The sequence below is a fragment of the Nannospalax galili genome, unplaced genomic scaffold, assembly GCF_000622305.1.
Source record: "Nannospalax galili isolate Female #2095 unplaced genomic scaffold, S.galili_v1.0 scaffold76, whole genome shotgun sequence".
NCBI lineage: Eukaryota > Metazoa > Chordata > Mammalia > Rodentia > Spalacidae > Nannospalax > Nannospalax galili.
This window is the reverse complement of record NW_008339767.1, coordinates 2,155,774-2,168,956: the sequence shown is the minus strand read 5'-3', so window position 1 is coordinate 2,168,956 and position 13,183 is coordinate 2,155,774. Positions and strand designations below refer to the sequence as shown.

The 13,183-nt window shown below is 35.2% G+C and overlaps 1 protein-coding gene across 1 annotated transcript in view; it reads left to right on the top strand.

Moving 5' to 3' along the window:
- The window catches only part of Trhde (thyrotropin releasing hormone degrading enzyme), a 468,335-nt gene extending 456,884 nt beyond the window's left edge, over positions 1-11,451 (top strand). The window contains exons 17-19 of the mRNA XM_008834550.2: positions 538-678; positions 4,170-4,251; positions 10,415-11,451. Of these exons, the coding sequence (XP_008832772.1) occupies positions 538-678; positions 4,170-4,251; positions 10,415-10,558 (367 nt within the window). The 3' untranslated portion in view covers positions 10,559-11,451. The remainder of the gene's footprint in view (positions 1-537; positions 679-4,169; positions 4,252-10,414) is intronic.
- Positions 11,452-13,183: the final 1,732 nt, after the last annotated feature.

Genomic DNA, 13,183 nt, shown 5'->3' with positions numbered 1-13,183 from the left:
TTGAAATCTACCTGATGACTTAATAGACATACACAGGTGCCAATGATCTGAGTGCAAAGGATTATAACTTGTAATAATCAGATACACACAGATTAGAGACACACGTGCGAACATCTCAGTGTTATTAGCAAAAACAATGAGTCTTTCTGTAAGAAACAGTATATTTTAGAATGAAATGGAGGGAGGTCTTTTTTGAGGGCTAAAAACTCATTCAATTTTATGTCTTACAGGGCTTATACTGAGTTCAATATTGTATAACTGTATTGATTCAACAGCAAACCTAGAAATTTTATAGCCACTTTTGAAGGAGCTGTGTCTTTGCTCTGGAAACTGTTATTGGGCATGTTAAAGCTGTAATGATATAATTCTTCGAAAAAATAAAAAATAATATTAAAAAAAGAAATTGTACTATGTGTATAGAAGAGGTTTTGCTCAAATATATTTCTAAGAACATGACAAATTAGATCATGTAATTTTATTAAGAGTTCAAATATTTGTTATTGGACTAAAATTCTCTCCACAATTCTATCCTTATAGGCTTCTAAATCTGTCTCTGAATTCTGAGGTGGTGCTGGATCAAGATGCAATTGATGTTATAATCCATGTAGCTAGAAATCCACATGGTCGAGACCTTGCCTGGAAGTTTTTCAGAGACAAATGGAAGATATTAAATACCAGGTAGGAAAACAAATAAAAACTGACAATTGAAGAATAGACACCCAAGTTTTGTCTTAGAAGTCTAAATCAAGTGATAGAATTAGACTTTAAAATATTCAGCAAAAATTGGTGATGTCACTCCCACGAAACTCACTATCATTTTAACAATTCTATAACATTCCTCATTTAATAAAAATTCTTAAGTTTAATTAATGGAGGAATACGGAGGTAGCAGAAAATGTTCAGAAGAAGAACATTCTGAGAAATTCATTAAACTGCTGAAAGTTGAAATACTATCATAAAACTTGTATATTCTGTACATATTATAGGAAAATAGCACAACTCACATGTAAATGCTACTCCAAACAGAAACTTTACTGCTGTAGATTTGTTTTGTTATTTTAAAATGTAAATATCATAAAACACCTAAACAAAACAGTGACATGGAGAAGCCACATTAATCACTGGAATCATTGTATTATTCCAGCTGTAGTAGAATTAATTCCTAGGATATCTTGTTTCGTGGTGAGAATTCTTCAGCTTCAATTTTAGAAAATATTTCATTATGTATTCAAATATATTATAATAAATGCTAATTTATTTCTCAGATAATCTCTATGGTATTTCAAAATTAAATCTATTATAGAGGATGTAAATGCTGCGTGTTATTCTCCAATATAAATTTTCCCAGATAGCAAGCACACCTAACATTTGGTCTCTTCAAAACTGATGTCAAAAATGACTGTATTTTAGCACAGCTTTATCAGTTATCTTTGCATAACAAGCTCAATTGGATTGCATATGTCATATTCGAACACAATTCTGTCCATAGATATGTCATTGTTAGAAACTACTGATATTTCTTTAAGGCACATTGGCATTTTAATGTTTTCAGTTCAGAACTTAGAATGACTGGAAGATGAGACCTTGTTTTATGCTGTTGTGCTTATAATGCTTCATGTAACAGGCAGTTAAGGTGAAACTACAACACAAGAGCATTTTAGTTTAAAGGATGTCAAAAACACACCCAACAGTTTCTTTGGTTTTGAAGACTAGAGTTCAGTGGAATCTAGATATAACACATTTACAGATTATTTCCTCTTACCCTGGTTCTGAGAATGCTTATTTCGTCTCTGAGAATCTATGACTGCAAGTCAGAAGGTAGAAAGTTTGAGATTTCATTCTAAAACTATGTACTGTTTATCATCACAAGAAGTGTATTTATTTGCTCCTGTTTCCTATCAGTTCTTGAATTTGGGGGCTCATGGGAGGGACTGTCTAGGACATTACCTTGTTCTGCATGTTCCGTCTGATTTCAGTCACGAGCGCCATGGTTTCTACCACTCCGAAACTCATTTCTTTAGATCATGCCTTTCACCACATGTCACCCTATAGTAGATACATTCCCATTCAGGTCTGCTTTTAGAACACACCTGCAAAGCTGAATCTATCATTTTCTACCTCTTCTCCTTTCCTTAGTAAATCATATAACCATTCACCAATTGCCTAGCTGCACTCCTTGGCTTCTATACAAACATCCTCCTTCTTTTGCCATAAAGCATTAGACTTGAGGTCCTCTCCACAATTGTTGGATGTTTATTGAAGGCTTCCTTACTATTTCTGCTACCATGTCTTTATCACAGTTATTTTTTTTTGTCTTTAAGTACTCTTAAAGTAGTCTTCTGTCTTCCTGTGTCTGGAATGACACCGCTGAATACCTGCACATATGTCTTCATTTTTTATCAAGAACCTTCTAAAAAGCAAGCGTGACAACTCCCTGCAGTAAAACTTTTTATGATTCTGTGTTGTACTGAACACATGAGCTTCTTAATATATCCTTTACTTAACCTCTCCTCAGTCTCTTCTTCTGGCCCAGTCTCACAGTTCATGCCATCTTGGTGCCTAATTGATTGAAGCTGTCTGCACACAACCATGCTCTTTCACATTTCCTTGCCTTTGTTTATGTTGGACCTCCACCTAGAATTGCTCTCTCAGAACACTGTACTCGGTTTAGATGTATCTCTTAAAGCACAGAGTTCAAGGCCCGCTCTGAATCCTACATATAATTTTATCATTACCACATGTAGATACATTAAATGCAGATTGTCTTCTTACATGTCTAGCTCTTCAACTTGATAAAGCACATACAAAGAAGAGATCAGGCCATATTCTTATTATTAGAAGTAACTTTTCCTTTTCTAAGGTCCTTACTTCTATGACAACATACTGATTACAATGGTCACCTGTATTATTATTTTGTTGTTTGTCTCTTTGTTTCCTTTTTTGAGACGGAGTATTACTCTCTAATTGTAGTTCTGGAATTTCCTGTATAGACTCTACTAGCTTCAAACTTGGAGCAGGCCCCTGCCTCTGTCTCCTGAATGTTGGATTACAAAAATGCACCACAACATCTGGAAGTTTGTAAAATTATTGAATGACAACAATTTTGCATTTATTAAGATAACTTTCATCATTGTGACATTCATTCCACTTGATTCCCTCTTTTAGAAATGAGAAAACTAAGTCCTTTTGCAGCTAAATTACTGAAGTTTGTACAAGTTAAGGAGCACTGAAAGCATGTTGTAATGATAGCTAGACCTTTGCTTCCAAAATCCTAGTTTTGTTTGCTGTTTACTTGTCTTGGTTCTGAGAGGGTGAGTCTATGATAGATACCTTTAGCAGAATAGAGGTAGATCAGTAAGAAGAGAGCTTCCCATTCACTGATATGCATTCAACAGTTGTCATTAGTCAAGTAATTTTTTTTTTTTTTGGTCTTTTTGAGACAAGGTCTCCCTGTAGCCCCAACTGTCATGGAACTCACTATGTAGACCAGGCTGGGCTTGAACTCACAGAGATCCGCCTGCCTCTGCCTCCCAAGTGCTGGGATTAAAGGTGTGTGCCACCATGCCCAGCCCAAGTAATTGTTTTTTCATAGTGAAAGAATCATTATGTAATTTAAAGAAGCATGAGATACTGATACTTTTATAACCACATGAAATGTTGATGATGTTTTGGAAGCCCATTTTTGAAAATTTTGCCTTGATTTCCAACTGAACTAGGAGAAAATCAATGTCAGTTGTGACTGGCCAGACCACAAAATCTGTGTGACATACTGGTCATGCCCGTCCTCTTACTTTCTTGGGAGACTTTTCCCTTAAGATGACCTAGGTTGCCGTGAACTAGAATATTTTAAAGTGTCCCTCTCTGAAGCTTTAGCTTGGAAATAGAACAGTAATTACTAAATCAAATTCTAGAGTTGTTTTGAAAAACGTACTAAAACTTACAATTCTTTGAAGTACTATGAGGCAAATCAGGTGGATTTGATGGCATCCCATAGCAATAATGCTTTCTTATATCTTTCCTACTCCATAGAGGAATGATTGGGAATGCTCTGGGACCCCTGACAGTCTGTCAACCAAAACTTTGGAAAGTATTCTAAAAAATAATTGTAGCAAGATTTCTTAAATTAGTATCTGTATTGACATTAAGACATTTTTCTTTTATATTTTTAGGTATGGAGAAGCATTATTTATGAATTCCAAACTTATCAGTGGAGTTACAGAATTTCTTAATACTGAGGGTGAACTTAAAGAGGTAAATAATGTTGTTACAAATTCTTATAGAAATGCATGAAATTATAAATTATTTCAACTTCTTTGCATAAAATTCATGTACATACACACAGTTAATATACGTGAAAATGGTTTGAATGTAATGATTTCCAGAATTGAGGGCCATCTGTTCTAGAAATTTTTGATTCCATTAAGTACTCCTCAAATGATTCTGAAAGCTCAATTTAGAATATACTCACCAACAATGCCCTCTGCCAATGACTCTGTGTTTGTAGAAAGGGCTGCTGTTGGTGTTGAGGTACAGAGTAAGAGTCTCACTGCTCATGTAGACATAGTAGACTGCTAAGTGCTACCTAGTCTGTTAAATGGAATGAATTTACATGTGTAAAAAGGAGTACATTTGGTAATAAGTAATAGTTTACTTAAGATAACTTGTTCAATACAATCACAAATTATTTTATTAATGAAAATAAACTTGAATTTTTTAATAGATTCTGGGTAGGTTGTGGAATCTTAATATGTAAATCAGCTCAATGTCTCCCTTCCCTCTGCCCATGTTTGTAATGGAGAGCATTCTGAAATGGGAATGGTTAGTTACACAGGGAAAAGACAAAAGTAACTAATTAAGAGTCTTTTATTTGATTATGATGGGTTGAGCTTCATACTGCCCAAACTTCCTTTTTCTCTGCTGATCTCCATACTATATACCTAAAATTTGGCATCAAAAATCCTGGTTTCCTTAATTTTCACTCATGACAGGCCGGAAGCTGTGACCCAGAGCTGATCCCACTGAGCAGAATTCCTGTAGAGGCCCCTGTTGAATCTTCTAACATCATCCCATTTCCTGGGAGCACCCCCGTTCACTTCCTTGGAGTCTTTCACCTGGGAGCTGAGTTGAGCTAAGGCTAGGCTTCTGATGATTTGGAATCCATTCTCTATCCCTGCCATGCATGTTTCCATCCCTGAAGGTTTTAGCTTTGAAATCCCAGAGCACTTTTTGTTACTTTTTTTTTTTTTAATTAGAGAAGCTAAATGGAAAAGACCTTTACATGATGTAGAAAAAAGAAAGCAAGCACAATTAATGATTTTTTCCACTCTTTCTTTAAACGAAGTGCTTTTTGTATCATGGTTTTGTACTCAATAATCTGGATGTGAAGGACCAAAGTACCACACTGTACATAAACACTAAGATAAAGTTCTCGCCTTCTCCTCCTCCTTCTTCCCTTTCCTTCACTGCCCCCCTTTCCCTCTTCTATCTTCCTTCTCCATTTCTCCATTTCTCCTCCCTCTTTCCTCTGTCTACCTTCCCTACATTTGGTTATGATAGTACGAAAGACACAAAAACTACCTTTTAAATTGATATTTAATTGATTTCCATCACATACAAACCATTTTGTTTTACACATTGCAATCCAACTGCATATTTAGTTTTCATCCTTTATTTGTTATTTTGGATGCTCCGAGGTGCCCCTATCATGAAAGATACAACTTCAAAATCAAAACTAAATTGTGGCTTTTGCTCCATTATATTTAAAGCAGCTAACTTCACAATGCAGTCTCTCAGTGTGGAGTTCTTTGCTGTCTTTCTAGTTTAATTGCCCTGCTTGAGGCCTTTCCATACTTCCATCGTCTATGGGGGACACGTGCACCATTTTCATTTAGGATGGGGCTTTAATTTGTGTTGATAATAATTCCCTTCCTTAAACAGAAAGGGTTAAGTAAGATTAATGCTCTTTCTTGGGGATAATTCTCTTACTGAAAAGGGTCCATGAATCTAAAGGGAATCAGCACCTTTGTGAATTCTGAAAAAAATTATTTGTTTTACTTTATTGTATTTTTTGACTGTGTATGTATGTGTCTATGTATGTGTGTGTCTCTGCGTGTGTATGTGTGTGTTGTAGAGGTGCAGGGGTATGTACATGTGAATACAGGTACCCACAGAGGCCAAAGAGGGATTCTGATCCCCTGAACTTGGAGTAAGGGGTGATTTGAAATGTCTGACTTGAGTGGCAGGATCCTAACTTGAGTCCTCTTAAGGGCTGAGCCATCCCTCTAACCCCCTGAAAAAAATATTTAATATCTTAGTGATCATTATCAAATTAAGAGACCTTAAGTAGAGAAACATATTATTTTATGGTCCCTTCCACCAAATAGGGTCTAGCGCCTGAAACTGGTGTTTCCTTTCAATTGCATGATACTAACAGTTTGAATAATATTCTTTCATAAGGCAATCCATCATTTTCTTACATTTTAAAGTAATAGAACTATGACATCATGCAGCTTCAGAGCCTTTTGCCATTTTCCACACTAAAGTCCATCAAGCAGTCCTCCAATGTATTTAACTCCTGCCTCTTGAACCTGTTGCAGAAGAACATAGATTAGATCCTCCGCACCACAGATAATCCATTTACACCATTAATGGGAAGACTTTTTCCTCATAAGACAATAGCTAATTTAGTTCAATAATTACTATAACATTCATGGGGCTGGAGAGATGGCTCAGCAGTTAAGACCACTGACTGCTCTTGCAGAGGACCATGGTTCGATTCCTAGCACCCACATGGAAGCTATGAACTGTCCTTAACTCCAGTTTCTTGGGAATCCAAAGCTCTTTTCTGACCTCCAGCATTGCACGATACCATACGGGTGCACTCACATACATGCAGGCAATACACTCATACACATAAAATAAAAATAATAAAATATTTTTAAAAATTCACACTTAAACTGTTTTATTTTACGATGTTGTAGTTTAGGATACACTTAAAATAAGAACTTTTTTAAAATGGTAAATTGACTTTTTAGAGCTAAAATAATAACTTAGAATTTTAAAAATAGTTTAAAATAAAATTTGTAAAAGATCTTAGAATTTCTATGCTAAGAAAAGCAGAGGACACAAACAACAGTGACATTTTACTAAATGTTACTTGAAAAAATGTCTAAATTTATTTAAAATAAAAGCATGACATGAGCTAAGTATCTAGGAAACATGATTAAAACAAAAGCTAATAGCAACAGAAAATCTAGCAAAGAGCAAGAGAGGTGGCTGGACTGGAATGTTGAGAACCTCGGTCTATTCCAAGTACATACAGTAAAGCAAGCTCTGTCAGACACTGCAGTCCCCTCTGGGACCTGGGAGAAGGCTCCACTGACCACAGGTTCACCATAAGAGCTGCAAGGAAATGCAGGTCATAAGATCAGCTTATGTCAACTGTAGAAAGTGGGCCGGTGTGCTCTGATGAATAAACTACTCTTCAGATTCATGAGTTACCTCAGGTGTGCTGACCTCATAAGGGAAATGTTTAGTGCATTTAAATTGTGAGTTAAGAAATGAATCTCTAGAGAGCCAGCAATTACATTGTCTATGGAGAGTTATTTTGCCAGACATTGACCTTCTATACTGATGTCAGTAATAGCTCAGGTTCAAGCCCATGGCTTACAGTTTTCTTTATGTATTTGGATAGTTTCATGAGGAGACCAGGAATATTCTCCACAGAGGGAATGTTGCCAAAGAAACTTCGATCATTATCTGACATATTCAGTTAATGTCAAGGAAAGACAAGATAGTGGAGAATATATTTTAAAAGAAGTGGATGTTATTTTTGATTTACAAGTAATCTGTAACCAAAGAAACTATAATATCATTTGCAATAAGCTACAAAAGTCAAAATTGAACATCAAATACATCATTTATTGCTGTATGGTCATAGGCTGAATCTCTATGAACTTAAATAGTTAATAAAAATGTATCATTGTATTAATCAGAAAAATTTCAAATTATGATTTCCTGTGTGTCTGTGTGTCTGTCTGTTGTAACTGTATGGGCAGTGCCTGAAAGTTTGGAAATATGCAAAAAATTCAATCCATTCCTCTTCCTCTTTTTTTCTTAATATGTTTGACCTTAGACAACATCAGTTATTTTTAAGGACAATTCAAATGATTCTGCTATACATTAGCTATTTTTAAAATACAGTGATTTTAACGTCTTGTCAAGCATATAGCTCTGAGATACGATATTCCATTGATAATGTTGCCAGATGATAAACTTTCAGAAAGCCTGTCTATATCAAGTAATCAAAGTAACACCGTCATAAACAAACCAAGCTACCCATGAACTAAAATCCAAATTAATCTAGAGACATATAATTAACAGCATTTTAAACACTTTCCCCATACCCCTTTCTCCCTGCTCCTGATCCGCATCTTGATGCACTACATTTCCTTCCTGGCAGAGCCTCCATGTGGTACCCACCATGTGATGAATCACACCCCACACTAATTACACCACATAATGTTTCTGTGTTGCAAGTTGATTTTTCACATTTGTCTGTTAGCCTTGTAATTGTTGGTTGGTTGCCAGTTTCTTAAGACACCCAGAACACAGAGAGAAGCTGTGAATATTTAATCTTCAAGTAAATCTCTTGACTCTTCTCAGAGAGGGTGAACTCTCTAAATTATAATTTAATCAGTAAAAATTATGACAAAGCACTTTAAAAAGTTGCAACTTTAATGCTCAGATTATTTGTCTAAATGAGATCACATTTCTTCCTTATTCTTTCCAAATCTAGTTACTTGGTTGACTATAATGTCTATAATCATCTAGTTGTTTTCCTACCCTCTACCTTGGTAATCCCTTGACACTGAAGATTGTGTTAAGTCCTATATTGTTTATTTATAAAACATGATGAATAATTTTCTCTATTCAAACAAAAAGTGAAATTTCAACCTTATAGTCAGTTTCTAAGGCTCTTATATAGGTTGTATGTGTCTTGTAATTAGAACTACTCTGTGCCATAAGATTATCAACAAATTCTGAAGAGTTGAATTTTGTTTTATTGTCTATTAATGAAACAAGAAGCTAAATTTGAAGGTACTGAAATTGTAATGCCCACACATTTTTTTATCCTTTGCATTCCAAACTCAATTACATCACATATGTGACAATTAATTTTAGAAAAATGTTTTATTAATTAAATTTATTCTTTGATAATTATACACACACACACACACACACACACACACAATGCATTCTGCTTGCTTTCATTCCTTACCCTGTCTTGTCTCCCTCCCATTCCTGTCAACTTCCCTCTTCCCTACATATTTCTTTCTTGCAACCATGTGTTTTTGTTCTGTTTTATGACCTACTGCGTTTATCCAGGGTCATGTGTCATCATGGGTTTGGAACTATCCATTGTAGCCTGATGGGCCTACCAGTGGGTACACAGTGGAAGGCAATTACTCTCCCTCTCCCAGAATCTATCAGTAGCCAAACAGTCCAGTAGTAAGACGTAGGAGGCCCCAGGAAACCATCTTCCATGTATGACTGACTGATAACAAGGCCAGCCTCTTGCAGTTCCATTAAAAGTACCTGAACTTGTGTGAGTTCATGATTGCAATGGCTGTGTTTGTCTGGAAGATGACACTTATCCCAGCTACCTATCTTCTGACTCATATTCTTTCTAGCTCTTCTTCCACAATGTCTTATTTTTCTTCAAGTTCGTTCTACCATAGTAAATATACTTGCCGTGATTATGTTACAAAGAGCGCTGTGTCAGTCACTGAAACAATAAGTACTGGTTTTGTAAAGAGGAAGAGGTCATTCGTGTGGTGGTGACATGGGAGAAAATGTCTCGAATGTACTATCAAGTTAGGAAATACATATGGGGTAAACAGGATGATTTAAGGTAGGAATAATGATTAAAGGAGATGGATGGGTTGTCCATGCGTGAGTACTCTTCAGAACTCTTCGTAGGATGCCAGTGCAGAAAACACCAGTGTTACCAAGGCCTAAGTAGAGAGATTTGGGCTCTAAAACATCAAAATGTCATCTAGAAAATATCTGCCTTCACCTTAGTAAAGAGCTGGTACTTTAAACATATATGACTTCAAGTTCCTGAAAAATAACCTAGGCGATTGATAGCATGATGACCAAAATACCCAAAGTGTTAGCCATAGCAAAGGGCCAAACCTCCTGTACGTGATCAGTGGGAGGCTGTAAACATGGTGCTTTGTTTCATGGTGTCTAGAATTAGAGATTTAAAATTTACCAACGCAAGTGAAGCTAGAGAAGGTATGCAAGTTTCTCTCTATTTCCGTTGTAACACTCCACATCGATTCTTGTTCATATATGCTCCTCAGGAATTCACAAGAAATGCAGATTTGATGTGCTAAATTTCTATTTCCAGCTAAAGAATTTCATGAAGAACTATGATGGGGTTGCTGCTGCTTCTTTCTCTCGAGCTGTGGAAACTGTGGAAGCCAATGTGCGCTGGAAAATGCGTTATCAAGACGAGCTTTTCCAATGGCTGAGAAAAGCTGTGAGACACTAATATGTATCATTTGTAAACAATTCAACTCAGAATTTTGTGAAAGTATCTGCTTTATGTGGATTGAGGAGGATAGCCAGATTTCAATGTTAAAGTGTGGGAGGATTTTTGTTGTTGTTTGTTCATTTGGAGGAAAATTTTCCTCATTTCATTCATTTAATTTTGTTTCTCTACTAGATGTTCTTCTGTAAAGAAACTCTTGCAAGTGAAACTTGCCATGGTTGCTTCAGCTGTGCATTCCTTGCTGTTCAGGACCAAATAAGATAGTGGTGCATGTTGGTGTTGCTGTCAGTTTGGAAAGTCATATTCAGAATATTTTGTGCATGGATGTGTGGTCCTGCCTGTGTTCCAGCATGCTTATTTAAAATGTCCACTGTTGTATGTGAATATATGTTACATCCAGGATGGGCATTATGCAAAAGCACAAAGATTATCTATGACAATCAGTGTTGCAATGAAAGAAAAGCTTCAAAGGGGAATTCTGCTCTCAGGCATGGACAATGTGGGAGATAAAACAGCCCTGTAGCTGATCTGTGTCGTTTATTTCAGCACTTGGATTGTCTGGCAATGATTATTCAGTTGCCAACTCATTTTCTTTGGTTTAAAGCTATGTGTACATTTGACAATGTGTATAGATAATATGTACATATGCATATGTACATAGGGAAGCTCCATATATATACATATATATAGAATGTTGTACACTGCACATGTGTGAAGAACCTCTTCAGATCAAAGAAAATTTAACTCTTTTTTATAAATTTATGGACACTTGGAAATGGCTCAACTAATTTATCTCAACATTATCCTTTCTATTTCCTGATTTTTTACCTACTTCTGGAAGAAGGGTCTATTCTACTACATTAAGATGGTTCTAACAAAATGTATATGTAAACGGACCACTGCAAATTCTTCTAAGTCAGTAGAAGTCTTGCATTATATTCTGTTATTATTTTGATCAGATTCCCTATTGCATAAAATAATTATGTGAACTTAGCATTTTCAGTACAAAGAAAGTGTTTATTTTTGATCTCCTTTGTCTTTCTTACTGTAGATAGTGCAGAGGTCAAAATCCTCTCTGTGTTGTTCCTTGTGTGTATGCTGTTCTTATCCTCCATTAAGCAACCATACCTCAATGGGTCTATTAGCATTTAATGACCTTCTATGCCAGTTGTGCCATCCTTTAAGAAAGAAAGTCGTTTTTCTTGTGTTAATATAGGAAGCCTTTTGGCATTAACAACTCTGTTCTACCTGGGAATTTTGAAGAGTCATTTCCATGGCTATGTATAATACAAATATATGTCAATGTTTTACTCACCCAGTAGGCCAGCTCTCTGTTTCAGAGTTGACATATGTTGAGTTGTGAAATACTGATACAATAGTGTATTTAATCAACAGTTGTGGGGCCACTTTCGGTTTTCCTGTAGTGTTCTACTCTTCCAAATATTGAAAATATTAGAACAATGAATTCAGAAAATGTCACTGAAAATGAAAAAGTATTAGGCATTCACAAAATAGGAGTTGTAGATTATTTCTTTTGTAGAAATTAGTAGCAATTTCTCTATCCATAAAGCAAGTTACAAATAAAATTGAACTTTTTATTGTGTAAGCAATTAATGCTTATTACTTATACCTAAAAATTTCAATACTGCATTCAACTAAAATAAATGAATTTTAAAAAAAATTGTGGTGGTAATAAGTCATGGAAATGTAGACATGAAATCTTAAAGTTATTAGAAGTGAGTGAGTTCTAAAAGATAACAATAATAAATATTACACAGCCATGAAAATCCCAAATATTTATTACATCAGCAGTGAATTTATGGAACAGAGAAGACCAACTTAGAGGTGGATGTCTTGTTTTGTGCCATGAAGTGCTGAAAATTCTTTTACTTTTCATTTTAAGTAAAATAACCATTCCCAAATTTGTTAGCAGGTCTTTTACAGTTCTTTTTCCTCCCCGCTGTTAATAAACGTAATCCTCTTTCAGTATGTGAGAGGCCTTGAACAATTGGTTTAGCTAAATCTAAAGTCCTATGTGTAGTTATGTGGAACGTTTAATACCTCATATAACACCTGTTAGGCAGTATAGTGGTACCAATGGCATTGAGACAGCATTTTTGTTCTACATATTTTTCAATAATATTTCCTTTTCAATGTTGAAATTATATCAGGATTTAAAGTTTTTTAGTTGTTTAAAAAGTAATATTTTCAAAATGATAATAAAATAGCCAGTCTTATCTCTTGGAATATTCTGTAAAATGTAGCTATAAAATTATATTTTCTATTTAAAGATTTTATCTTTTTTCTCTTCTTTACTTTGTAAATCATGTATCTATACAACATAACAAATTATTCAAAGTGTCCATCATAGACACTTTGGCTCCCTGTGCCAATATATGTATAACAGCAAAACTTTGTTTCAATTAGAAAAGACTAAATTATTTACTATACTGGGTATTCCTTATAGCCAGCTGACTTATAAATAAAAAAAGTTTCCCCATTTCTACACAAGTTTTTCGTAGAATTTCTTAAACCCTTTGCAGTTTTCAAAATATATAACTCAAACTTACTTAAAGGCTCACATGTAGAATACTAGATCTATTTCTTGAAATTCAATAGCATGCA